The sequence below is a fragment of the Canis aureus genome, chromosome 30 (genome assembly GCF_053574225.1).
Source record: "Canis aureus isolate CA01 chromosome 30, VMU_Caureus_v.1.0, whole genome shotgun sequence".
Classification (NCBI taxonomy): Eukaryota; Metazoa; Chordata; class Mammalia; order Carnivora; family Canidae; genus Canis; species Canis aureus.
This window is the reverse complement of record NC_135640.1, coordinates 12334376-12348299: the sequence shown is the minus strand read 5'-3', so window position 1 is coordinate 12348299 and position 13924 is coordinate 12334376. Positions and strand designations below refer to the sequence as shown.

The window sequence follows — 13924 nt, the reverse complement described above, 5'->3', positions numbered from 1 at the left end:
TGGTAATTTGTATGTGAATAACTAAAGTGTTATCCGGGGAATGAATGTGTTTACCACATTGTGCTGTATTTAAACCATTCTGCAAAGGCACGTAAATAAAAGACATTTCTAGGAATGGTGGCTGTATACATGAACACAAAGTGTTATTAAAGTGGATAACTGTGTTCACACAATATGTTGCTTTAATACACCTTGAAGAAACATACATGTAAAAGATTTTCTAAGAATGTTAATTAACTGTGTATGTGAATTACTACAGTGATATTTTATCGAATGAATATATTCACCAGTGTGTGATATATGGAATACACTATGCAGGGTCACATGTATAAAAGATGTTTCTAAGGGTAATTGTATTGCATTAGAAAAAAAAAAACATGATCATGAAAAAAAGATTTGATAAGTTGGACTTTATTAAAAACCTGCCCTGCAAAAGACACTGTTAAGAAAATGAACAATAAGCCAAAGACTAGGAGAAAATATCTGAACAATATATATATGATAAAGAAAAGTCAGATTTTCTGGGAAAAAAAAAAAAAGAACTTACACTCGACATATACGAAGAAGTCTAAAAACTCAAAAAAATGAAACAAACCATCCAATACAAATTAGGTGAAAAATCTGAATAGACACTTCGCCTGAGACGAATACAAATGTCAAATAAACTTGAAAATGTGTTCAATGTCATATGTTTCTAGAGAACTACAAAATATTTTTTTAAAAATTTTTATTTATTTATGATAGTCACACACACAGAGAGAGAGAGAGAGGCAGAGACACAGGCAGAGGGAGAAGCAGGCTCCATGCACCGGGAGCCCCACGTGGGATTCAATCCCGGGTCTCCAGGATCGCGCCCTGGGCCAAAGGCAGGCACCAAACCGCTGCGCCACCCAGGGATCCCGAGAACTACAAATTAAAACAACAATCAGTTATCATTACACAACTATTGGATGGCTAAGATGCAAAATACTGACAGAACCAAAAGTTAGCAAGAATGATGTCATATGTTTCTAGAGAACTACAAATTAAAAATATTCCATGCTCATGGATTGGCAGAATTAATATTGTGAAAATGTCAATGTTACCCAGGGCAATATACACGTTTAATGCAATCCCTATCAAAATACCATGGACTTTCTTCAGAGAGTTAGAACAAATTATTTTAAGATTTGTGTGGAATCAGAAAAGACCCCGAATAGCCAGGGGAATTTTAAAAAAGAAAACCGTATCTGGGGGCATCACAATGCTAGATTTCAGGTTGTACTACAAAGCTGTGGTAATCAAGACAGTGTGGTACTTGCACAAAAACAGACACATAGATCAATGGAAATAGAGAACCCAGAGGTGGACCCTGAACTTTATGGTCAACTAATATTCAATAAAGGAGGAAAGACTATCCATTGGAAGAAAGAAAGTCTCTTCAATAAATGGTGCTGGGAAAATTGGACATCCACATGCAGAAGAATGAAACTAGACCACTCTCTTACACCATACACAAAGATAAACTCAAAATGGATGGATGAAAGGGTAATTGTATTGCATTAGAAAAAAAAAACATGATCATGAAACATGAAACATGATCATGATCTTGGATGAAAGATGTAAATGTGAGACAAGATTCCATCAAAATCCTAGAGGAGAACACAGGCAACACCCTTTTTGAACTTGGCCACAGTAACTTCTTGCAAGATACATCCATGAAGGCAAAAGAAACAACAGCAAAAATGAACTATTGGGACTTCATCAAGATAAGAAGCTTTTGCACAGCAAAGGATACAGTCAACAAAACTAAAAGACAACCTACAGAATGGGAGAAGATATTTGCAAAGGACATATCAGATAAAGGGCTAGTTTCCAAGGTCTATAAAGAACTTATTAAACTCAACAGCAAAGAAACAAACAATCCAATCATGAAATGGGCAAAAGACATGAACAGAAATCTCACAGAGGAAGACATAGACATGGCCAACATGCACATGAGAAAACGCTCTGCATCACTTGCCATCAGGGAAATACAAATCCAAACCACAATGAGATACCACCTCACACCAGTGAGAATGGGGCAAATTAACAAGGCAGGAAACCACAAATGTTGGAGAGGATGCAGAGAAAAGGGAACCCTCTTACACTGTTGGTGGGAATGTGAACTGGTGCAGCCACTCTGGAAAACTGTGTGGAGGTTCCTCAAAGAGTTAAAAATAGACCTGCCCTACGACCCAGCAATTGCACTGTTGGGGATTTACCCCAAAGATACAGATGCAATGAAACGCCGGGACACCTGCACCCCGATGTTTCTAGCAGCAATGTCCACAATAGCCATACTGTGGAAGGAGCCTCAGTGTCCATCGAAAGATGAATGGATAAAGAAGATGTGGTTTATGTATACAATGGAATATTGGAATATTGGAATCCAAGGAATATTACTGAGCCATTAGAAATGACAAATACCCACCATTTGCTTCAACGTGGATGGAACTGGAGGGTATTATGCTGAGTGAAGTTAAGTCAATCGGAGAAGGACAAACATTATATGTTCTCATTCATTTGGGGAATATAAATAATAGTGAAAGGGAATATAAGGGAAGGGAGAAGAAATGTGTGGGAAATATCAGAAAGGGAGACAGAACATAAAGACTCCTAACTCTGGGAAATGAACTGGGGGAGGGTGGAAGGGGAGGAGGGCGGGGGGTGGGGGTGAATGGGTGGCGGGCACTGAGGGGGGCACTTGACGGGATGAGCACTGGGTGTTATTCTGAATGTTGGTGAATTGAACACCAATAAAAAATAAATTTATTATAAAAAAATAAAAGAAAACAACGAGTTATCATTACACAACTATTGGATGGCTAAGATGCAAAATACTGACAGAACCAAAAGTTAGCAAGAATGACGAATAGGAACCTTGTTCATTACTAGTAGGAAAGCAAAAATGGTACATATAATATTTGGGAGTTTTTTAAGAGGCTAAAACTTATTAGTTTTACCATAAATGTTCTTGGTTAGAAAAATCTAATGAAACTATAGTTTTGAGCGAAAGATGCCAAAAATAAGATTCAATAATATGTTTCATTTCATTGACAAACTGATTCAGTGAATATAACAATACACTAGTTACAGGTTGGTTAAGGATACTATATTACTTTCTAATCAGGATGAGCCAATTTTTATTATATCTACCATTTAATCACTAACTACTTAGCAACTACTACTTTCTGTACATAATTAACTTTTAGTATACTTTTCAAAGTAAAAGTATTACAAAGTCAATTCTTGTTATTACATTGGCATTATCTAGAATCCAGCAAACACTTATGGAAAAAGAGCACAGTTTCTCCTGAAGCTACTTCTGTCTACCTAGGAACTTCTGTGAAAAAGAAAAAAAAAAAAAAAAAACTATACACTAAATTTCAAAAAAAAAAAAAAATAATGCATTATTAATTTCAGCGCTGTGCATACTGGTTAGGAATTTCAGCTATCTTAGTGGTAGTAAGACCCAGGTATACATGCTGAGTTTTCTGTTAAAAGATTTCTAAACCTAAGAAAGACACTTCTACCGGGAGGAAAGAAATGAGCCTTTAAATGGATATATTTTAATTGCATTTGTATTCTTACTTATTTCTTCTCATTCACCAAGTGTGTGGCTTTAAAATAATGATCTATTAAGAATATTGGTTGCCAGTGAATACTGGTGCCTTTACATAAAATAGCTTTGAGGAACATGAGGAATCTGTCAAGCTCAATTTCTTTCCATATATCCTATTTCATTGATTCAAAGATACTTTTTCTCCCATATTCTGACTCTGAATTCTTATAGTTCATGGCATCTCACAATCGTTATGAGCCAGACAGCAGTCATTGCCCATGATGTGATTACTTGTTGATAACTGTTTGTACTGTTGTCATTTCGATTGAGTTATATGCATTATGGGGGAAACACAAGTTGAGTTTAATTATCATTTTAAATGTCTTCCACAAGTACACTATAATTGACCATTGTCAGTAACTATAACTGTTACTTGAAGCTTAGAAACAAAATTTCAGAAATAGATTTGATATTATTAAAGGAAATATTTATTGTTGGAGGAATCCTTGCAGATCTACATTTTTTTGTGAAGCAAAAATTAAGCTACTAGAGAAAAGAGGATACAATATGTCTAAATAGAATATGTCTACTTTCTGAGAAATTTCAAAAAGATTGCTTTCACCCACCAAATTAAATGCAAAAGATATTGTTCCTCTAGGAGGGATGTAAAAAAGAACTTTAAAGCATTAAGAGGCTGGTCTTATTAATGCATCACACAAAACTATACTTAAGACATTGCTCAAGGCTTAAGTGCTAGTTATATTTTTCCTTAGCCATACATTATGGCATATCTTACGATCATTGTCACCTTACTGTTGGTGACATTCAATTTCTTTAAAGAACATGAAATCAGCTATAAAACACTTTTTATTCTACAACTATTTAAAAAGCACAATTTTCTCATCATATTAAAAAATAAGAATCCAAGAAAATAAAAAATATATGTACAATGGAAGAGATAAGAATTTACTACTGTCACAGGTTCCATGGAAAATGTACAACCCAGTAGGCAATGACATACCAACAAGGATGGCAGCACAGGATTCTGGGCACCTACCCTCAGCTTATAGTAAGAGTTATACCAGGCTCATGCCTCTAATTTAATTCAATGTCATGCAATGGAACTCTACAGAGTCAACATTAAAATAAAAGTGAAGGTCCATTTCCATAGAAAAATGAGAAATTATATATTTCTGTAGAATGATTTTCATATGCAAGGAATTCAGTCATCTGTATATATACATAGTATACATGTAGTATTATACTACAGTATATATATAGTATACTATATATATAGTATTCTAACTAGAGAATGACTGTTGATATCGATGGTAAAAATATCATAATTCTTATCTTTTATGAGGATTAAAAAATTAACCTCTATGTCAGTCTGTATATATTAATCAGACCTATATGAATAATTTAGAATACACACAAATACTTTTGTATACACACATATATAAATACATATTTAAATTTATGTATTTACATACAAGTGTTATATATGCTTATGTAAGCACACATAAGATGCATATCATGACACAAATTCATGTATATGTATATAATGTCATATCTTCATTTTCAAAATTTACACAGTGGATTTTTTTTGGAGAGAAGTTCAGTTTTTATGCTTTCAAGTTTCACACATGCATTCAACTTTTCATGTTGAAGTACTTACATTTTCTTTGTATTTTAATAGTTCAAAATACTCATTTTGCTTATTAGTTATTTAAATGTAAGAAATGATTTTCAAAGCCATTCTCCCATGTGAAAACATGGCAGAGGCTGGGTCTGTTTATACAACAAAGGACACAGGCATGTAGACAGAAGAAATCCACAAGTAAAGAGAAAGAATAAATGAATGCTCACTAGGAAATCTAGGGTAAAGATTTGAATGAAGTAATGACAGCCTCTCAGGCAAACAGAATTTTTTACAAAAGGCTTTCTCTAGCCTCAGGCACAATTACAAAAGCTGTACCATATAGCCTCTATCACTCATAATCTGGAATAGTGCCTCTTTCTATTAACCAAGCAATAGAGGAGCAAAAATTATTTATACCAGCCCATATGAGGCACTCTGTTTGCTGCAATGCATTCGGATGGCTTAATTAGGTGGATAGTGTGGCACATGAGGTTTTGCAAGCCAGGTTAATCACAAAGGCCGCGTCATCAAAGCAGAGTAGTCATGGGCTCTACAGCTAGATTACAAATAGGAGTTTCTTCATTGAGTGTCTTGTCACTGACTGTGTCTGTTAGTTTGCCTCCATCTACTTAAACAATTAGATAAAGCCTCACACTAGTAGTCCAAGGCTAATAAAGAGCCATGGAATTGAGTACAGCTGGCAATTTCTCCAGTTATTAAGATCTCATCTTCTACTGAGTGGTGGTCTCTAGAAAGTAAGGAATGCATTTTATTTTTTTTTAAATATTTGTTCCCTTTCAAGACCCGACACACCTAGCCATAGATTTTCTAATCCCATTTAAGACCCACAAACACACAAAAACTTAGAACAAAAAACAAGGTTACATCACAATGTCAACTGATTTAACAATCAAAGAATTTTAAAAATGTGTTTTTGTCAGTAGTAATATAAAGGAAAATCCCGATAAACACAATGACACTGAGAGAATAAATGTTATATACCAGATTTGTTAATAACCACGTACTCTACAGTTTGGTTATAGTACTCCTATTCATCTTCTGAGTGCTAAATTTAACTTGGCAAATTGTCCAGAAAAATTCTAGTAGTGTTAATATATACACAAGAGACAATAGTCTATATAATAATACCTATATATATTCATTCATATATATGTATATATGTTTATATACTCGTAAATAGATATACATTCATATATATGCATATATACATACACACACGTATGTGTGTATGAGTGACTCTAAATAGCATTATAGATAACCATTTTGAGCTTAAGTCCAAAAAAATGACATATACTACCACACTCATATATTTTTTACTTGATCTCTTAAAATAATTATATATTGTAAGTCATTTAACAATAAATATGCATTAAATCAAATCATAGTGTAGCACTCTATGTCCACCTCAATTTCATTAATAACACTTTCATTTGACCATCTTTCAACAATGAATCTTAGGGTCAATTCTTGACCCTTCCCTTCCCTTCCCTTCCCTTCCCTTCCCTTCCCTTCCCTTCCCTTCCCTTCCCTTCCCGCCATCCCTCAGTTTTTCTGACTCTCTATCCATGTTTTGCAAATTTCATTTCCTTCTCTGTTGCCTGATCTCTACCCAGGATTCTGCCTTTTTTTTCCTGTAATCTCTTCCTGCAATTACTTATCCATTTATCAATGAACATTGAATGAATAATTTCTACATACTATTCTTTTTGGTATTGAAAATACTTTTGAAAAATTCTAGGAGTGTTTTCCTGTATTCTATCATAACGATAGCTTCTTATAACTAGCAAATTAGAATAATAATAGATTTTTCATTATTTTATCTCCTCCAAAAAGACAATTTTTTTCTACATTTACATTTTTACATTTAAAGCTTCTTGGTGTAGTATAAAGGCTCCTCAAGATTTGAACTTCAATCTCTCCGGACTCATCTCCAAACATCCCTTAATATGCACTTTTCCTTTCAACCAAATCATACCAGAGTCCTTCTTCTGATCTTCTTAACTCTGTCTCCTGGCATGAGCCTGGGATTTTCTCTCCCACTCATCCCTCTCCAAAACTTGTAAAACTAAAGTACGTAGCTTACAGTAAGTGCTTAACAGGTGTTAGCTTTCCAATAGATTCTTATTTTGTTGGTCTGCTCTGTGAATTCTGTGAGGTTTTCAAGTTGCCTGAAGGGCATTTGGCAAAGATCTTATTGTAGGATCTCACCCTTGATTACAGGTCTGTTTTCCCTCAATTGCATCTGTAGTTATTGTCCTGCTACAACCATATTTAGGGATTGGGCTCCCATTAGTTACAGAAAATGTGCATCATTAATATATTATTCTAATTTGGACACAAATGCCCAGACACTTAATGTCTGAATAAACATTTCATTAAGGCATGGTCAAAATTTAGGAGAATTTGTACTAATTAAGCAAAATTAAATGTACTTTATAAAGTAATTTTAAATTACATAGGTTAATTTTCACTGACCTATTAGTATAATACCTTCCTCCAGTGTGAACAATCATATTTCTGAATCTCTAATATTACTATGAAATAAAAATAGCAAGAAACAGAGGTAAAAAAGGAAACCAGCAATGGTCTCAAATATGCTCCCCCAAATCCTTGAAATATCGAAAAGAATTATCTTCAAATACTTTTATCCCTCTCTCATGAGACACCTTCCTCAGAGAATTAACGTTTTTTTAATGTACTCAACTATTTAGCAACTTAAATTTTGTCAAAAGCAGTGTTTCTCAAATTTTCTGTGCATTAGATTGATTTGGGGTATTTATAAAACTTCAGGTTTTGAGGCTACAGATCCAGGCTCTCTCTGTTTCAGTGATTCTGCCAGAGGCCTAGAAAACTTTACTTTCACTAAACATTTAAAGTGCTTCTGAAAAAATAATCTATGGGAAATACATTAAGAAATAATTCTATAATCACACAGATTTGTCAAGTAACATATAAAGTCATATCACTTTTATTTACTCTTTTATATACACATTTTTTACTTTTGTTTATAGTAACACCTCTATTAATGTATAGTTGAAAGAGCTAAGTAACCTGTTAAAGTACTTTGTAGTTTACTTTTTTTTTTACTTTGTAGTTTAAATGCTATATTCTAATAGAAGAGACTTTTTAAGTTTTTAAAATTAATTAATTTCTGAATAGTCAATCCAGCTAAAAAAAAAAATCAAACTGCCTATGAACAAGTAATCTTTATAGACTGAAAAATCATATGTATTTTCCTTATCGCTGCCCATGGATACTGTGCTCTAGAAACTAATAACAACCATTGGAAAAATCATGCTTGTAGATAAAAATCTTTGGAGGATGTGTACATGCAACATTATTAATTAAATAGTATACTCCAAAGGAATCGTTTGAAGATTCTATCACATTTCCGTTTCAGAAATACACTTTCTATTTTATTTTTTTACATTTCAAAGGAAAGTTTTAAGATCTGAAATAATTCCTCAAATCTATTTAAAAACCTGTTGGGCATGTGAAAAATAAAACACAAAAATAAGTATATATGGGAATCGTTATATATATTACGTCTAGATTTTATATGAAGAATTCTTTATTTAAAATTTATAATTTCTCTATAGATGATTCAAATCCAAATAATACGTAGCTCCTTGCAATTACCTTCCTCTGGGTAAAACAGCAAGGTAATGAAGTGATGGTGGATGGGTAGGTGGGGAGGGGAAGCAGTAAATCATTTCAGACAATTTCACACTCAAGCCTTGTTGACATGAGGCAGGGCAAAGGAAATAACCCTGTCAGCACCTGCATCTTTAATGAGGGAAAATGCTGCTGCACGTGTAGAGAAGAGAGAGGAAAAAATAAATCACGTTTAACTTGAAAGTGGGCTGTCGGATTTATTCAAATAGAAATACAACCTTGTGTGTGTTTTCTCCTCCTCATATATTTCCACTTAAAATCTTTCAATACACACCCAGAATTCAACATCGTCGTTTTTTATTTTTAACCTTGGTGTTCTTCAAAGTTTCAATTCAACCCACTATATGCGAAATGTAGACTTTTAAAACATATCATTTAGCATTTGTCTTTCATTGTCTTCTGACATCTGTTGCAATCAGAGGTGGATGTTTAAAATGTAAAGATGGGAATCTGTCAGATTCCTTTGTAGGAGAGATTAAATAAAGATGTGGCATAGCCCAGATACAGCAGGCTATTTCTATAGCCTATATAGGAGATAACCACTGTTGGCTTAAGAGTACTTTATATGTAAATAAGAGATGAGGTAAATTGACAAGAGAAACATCTAGCAGTGTTTTTCATTCAGGGGCGGGTTTTCAGAGGCTCTACATGCAATGAAGGGCAACCTCTGGAAATTGTTCGAGTGGCCTAATCATTCCTAGAATACACCTTTTAATTACTTCTTTCTTTTAAAATTGATTTACTAAAAAAAATTGATTTACTTTCAAGCAAAAGTATTTCTTGATTTAAAATGTGTAAGTAATTTCTAGGCACCTCGCTGACACACCAACCACTTCCCATACAATATTGTAAATACACAAAAATGTAAATATGATAAAACATAAGCAGTTTTTAAAAAGCATTATCTAGAGAGACAAAAAAGAAAATTAAAAAAAAAACACGAGAGCTGGGTTATCCATCAAGCCAAGCATTATATTCAAATAATATTTTAATATTTAATTACACCAAGTAACTAAGTCACAGCTTTACCAAACACCTCTTTATTATTGTGGTAATAAAATAATTTGCATTATGATGGTTATTTGCATTGTTTTTTACTTTGTGCCCTGAGGCTATATACACCTGTCCCTGTACACACTTCTGTTCATGTGGTAAGTCATCAAGTTAAGTTCTAGAGACTGCTTACTTCTCAGTTTTTCAAAACTTATTAACGTTTTTTCATCTATCTGCCTTTGAAATCAATTTCTTGTGAAGGAGAATATTCTTTCGTCAAGGTGAAGAGTGAAAGTAAATCAGGTGAATGAGAAACTGTTTCTTCAAAAATCACTGAGATGGATCTTCCCATCTCTGCTCACTCTAAACTCCACTAGCCTCACTCCAGGTCCAGGTCTCTACTAAACATGAGAAAGCTAAAAGCACAACAGCAAAAGGAATCAGGGCCTCAGTTCATTCTAAGATGACTGGGGGGGGGGGGGGGGGGGGCGGGGGTGCGAACCTGAGGCTGACAACTCCTTTCAGGAGGTTTATAATCTCCTTAGCCTGAAACCAACCATCCTGGGGGCAGGAGTTATGAAAATGGCTTCCCCTCTGCAGGTGTTCCTTTTGAAATGCTAACAGTATATTTCCTCTGGCAGGTAAATTACTTTGAAATAATTCTTGAAATCTGTGGTACAGAGCAAGATGGATAATTTTATGCAACCCCTTTCAATACTCGTATTTCTTTTTAAGGTGTTGTTCCAAAACAGGCCCTGAGTTACTAATCTGTCTGACATATTATTAACTAATTGATAACTGATCACCTCTGAAACCAATCTATATATTGTATGAAACAATAAATTCATTTATTTTAAGCTCTCTTTTAGTTTTAAAAATGCTTAGCTATAGGATAGTAATTGCAGAGTCTCAACAAATTTTAGGCCTAAATGTTTACATTGATTGGTCTACTTTGGAATGACACAATATCCTCTTGAATGGAAAGGTAACTTTATATTTCATACATAAACCTTACTTCTTTCCACCACATACATTAATGGATGTATTCCTTCTTCCAGGTATCTAGGTAAAGATGATTCAAGACACTCCTGCTCATTTTGAGATCTGACCACCTGCTGGATAACTAGATCACGGATTAAATTTGTTGACTTGCAACAGGTACTGGCTGGTCAGATAAACAGTTTAAGAATATTTAAGCTGTATGTCTACCTGTATGTGTCAACAGTCATGGTTTTCAAAACATTTTCATACAAATGCCCTCTTTACCCTAACAATTTGAAAAACGGGTTATTTTGTACTTAATTTGCATTTTTTAAAAATGCATATTTTTCATATTGTCAATCTTTGACATTTGGTCCATTCACTAATTTTAATCAATACTCAACAGAGTTCTGGCAAGAGAAGGGACTGTAGCAACAGATTTAAAAAAAAAAAAAAAAAAACTTTAGTAATTTCAGTAGTGTATTAAGTACAAAGTAGCTAAATGTACTTTGCTACACCAGACTAAATTTTCTGTATACTTTCACCTTATGGAAATGCTTTTAACAGATATAATTCCATTCCTTTTTTCACAGCTCCCTTACCTGCCAAGTCAATGTATCCATTTTAACCCAGCAAGGGAAAAAAAGTCAAGCCCATAGATGATTTAAGAATTCCGTTTCATGTGTGGATACAAATGATAATTACATACAGTTGCTGGATATTGAAATATGACAGTAAAATAAATAAAAATCAAACTTCAAGGTTTAATTTAATGAAACACCATATGCCACTCTTTTATGAATAACTGGTCTAAATTATGATGACCAATTAAACCTATCTAAATGAACTACAATTCATTCACATAGATTTAACTAGAGGAAAGTTGACATCTTTTCATTCTTGGATCGATATTTTTTCTATTTTCCTGTACCATAGCATTGGGTTTAGTTAATTTCCCATAAAAGAGGTTAAGTAAAGCTTTTTGCCGCTATGTTATTCTAGCATCATTAATAAAAGTATGACTTCAAGGAAACCAGTTTCTAACTTCACGGAAAACAATAGTAACTATGGCAGCATGTTGCTTTTTTTATTCTGACATTGTTCAGCCTGTTAATTAACATGTCACTCCTCTAAAGGCTTTTCAGGTTTAAATACTTCACTTGTTTTGATGGTCCTTTTCTACAGTACTAACATGAGTTGTAACTGCTTTTCTTTTTGTGTCACACATTTCTCCCCTGCTATAATTGCTCTTCTACCACTCCAATTCACTAAGTTAATATAATAACTCTTTACATGTTGCAGTTATAGTGAATATTTGTCAAGTTCCTCACTTTCTCTAGGGAATTAATAAAGTGCTCTGTATTCAAGCATATTTGATCCCTGAAACATATCAGCATACACACTTAAGAAACCATTCACACAGACTTACAAGTTTGAAAGCAAATGAACAAATTTGACTTAAAGACATACAGTGAAAAACAAATTTAAAGCAAAAGAAAGTGCAGTGGTCATGATTTGATAAAACAAATGCATGGCACTTACCGGGAATAAGCTGCGCCAGGAACAGGTGATCTTTGGACAAGCTGAGGAGTGATATTATGACCAAAAAAGGAACATGTTTCCATTTCATCTTTGTCCCTTCCTTGCATTACACCCAGCCAGTGACAGATAGGCTTTATCTGGAAGAAAAAATAAATAGCAAATTATTTGTTAATAGTTAGCAAATAATTGACTACAGATAGTCTTTATCTATATTGAGATAAAGACAGTATTAAAAATATTTTGTGAAAAATTACAGGTCAAATGCATTTGAAATACCATTTTTTCAAGATGATAAAACACAAATTACACTGAATATATCTTAGGCTATATATTTTGAACAAATATAGTATTTATTAATTTTGAAATTGCATTTTCAATCAGACATAATTAGCAAATAATTCATTGGTTTTCTATATCATTTAGGCAATGCCAGATAAATGTTTCTATTTTCTCACCAATTTAGTGATTTCATCAGGTCTAGAAAATATTATGGTTATTCATTCTCTAAGTAAATATTTACAGACAGCTTATAATGAGCCAGTCAACCATGCTACTTTGAAGATAGAACAGAAGACTAAATATTCTCTCTTTATTCAAGTAGATAAACAATTTGAGGATATTTTATATCAATTTATAAACACATTAAAATTTTTTGTACATGTTCTATTTTGAACAAAGTATGCTGTATGAGTCATGAAGGACCAAAGAAATATAAAATAGTGCCTTGTAGATGATGACTTTCACAGATGGCAGAAAAAAACTACAGGAATTCAGGTGGAAGACCAATCAGTTTTGCTTCAGAGAACCAACCAAACTTACACTAAAGATACATGGCATTTAAGTTAGATTTAGGAGATAGGAGGTAGATAAACATGTGTTCACTTACTCAAAAATACATAAATAAATCTAGCACAATAAAAAATGTAATTTGTTGCCAAAGAAAAAGAAAGTTCTATCAGTTATTTTGTGACACTCAGAGTGCCAGCTGGAGAAAAGGATGACCTAATTGATTCTGTAGGTTTATCTACACAAAGCTATTATCAATTTGTCCAGTTGAGCTGAGCTGTCCTTACTTTATTACTTATCACTGTACAGTTAATTGCCAAGTCTTCCTTTAGCAGAGCCTCCTAATCCTCCTGCCAGACACCTACAATCACTGAACATATAAGATATTTGAGGATTATTTCTTCTCTTTAAGAATTCTGCAAACCACTCTTGTCTGGGCTAGAACCTTGCCTACAGAGAAATACCCTTGCTATTGTAGGTCCATATTTGTTATCCTTTTTCCTTGTCTTGGAGCCAATGCCTTTGTAACCCTCCTTACCCTGGTATAGTACTCATAAATGACATCATATGTCCACAACATTATCTTCCATGTATTATCTGTTTTAAGTGTCAAATGAGAGTAGAAGGTAGATTAGATTTCAGATAATCACAAACCTACATGAACAGTTCCACTCTTCAATCCATACTATGTAGTTGTTACT

General features: G+C 33.6%; 1 protein-coding gene across 6 annotated transcripts in view; it reads right to left on the bottom strand.

Moving 5' to 3' along the window:
* Positions 1-13924, bottom strand: part of ROBO1 (roundabout guidance receptor 1) — a 1120933-nt gene that overhangs the window by 955667 nt on the left and 151342 nt on the right. For all 6 annotated transcript variants that reach the window (XM_077878763.1, XM_077878768.1, XM_077878765.1 and 3 more), the window contains exon 2: positions 12438-12574. In XM_077878763.1, coding sequence (XP_077734889.1) covers positions 12438-12525 — 88 coding nt within the window. In that variant the 5' untranslated portion in view covers positions 12526-12574. The remainder of the gene's footprint in view (positions 1-12437; positions 12575-13924) is intronic.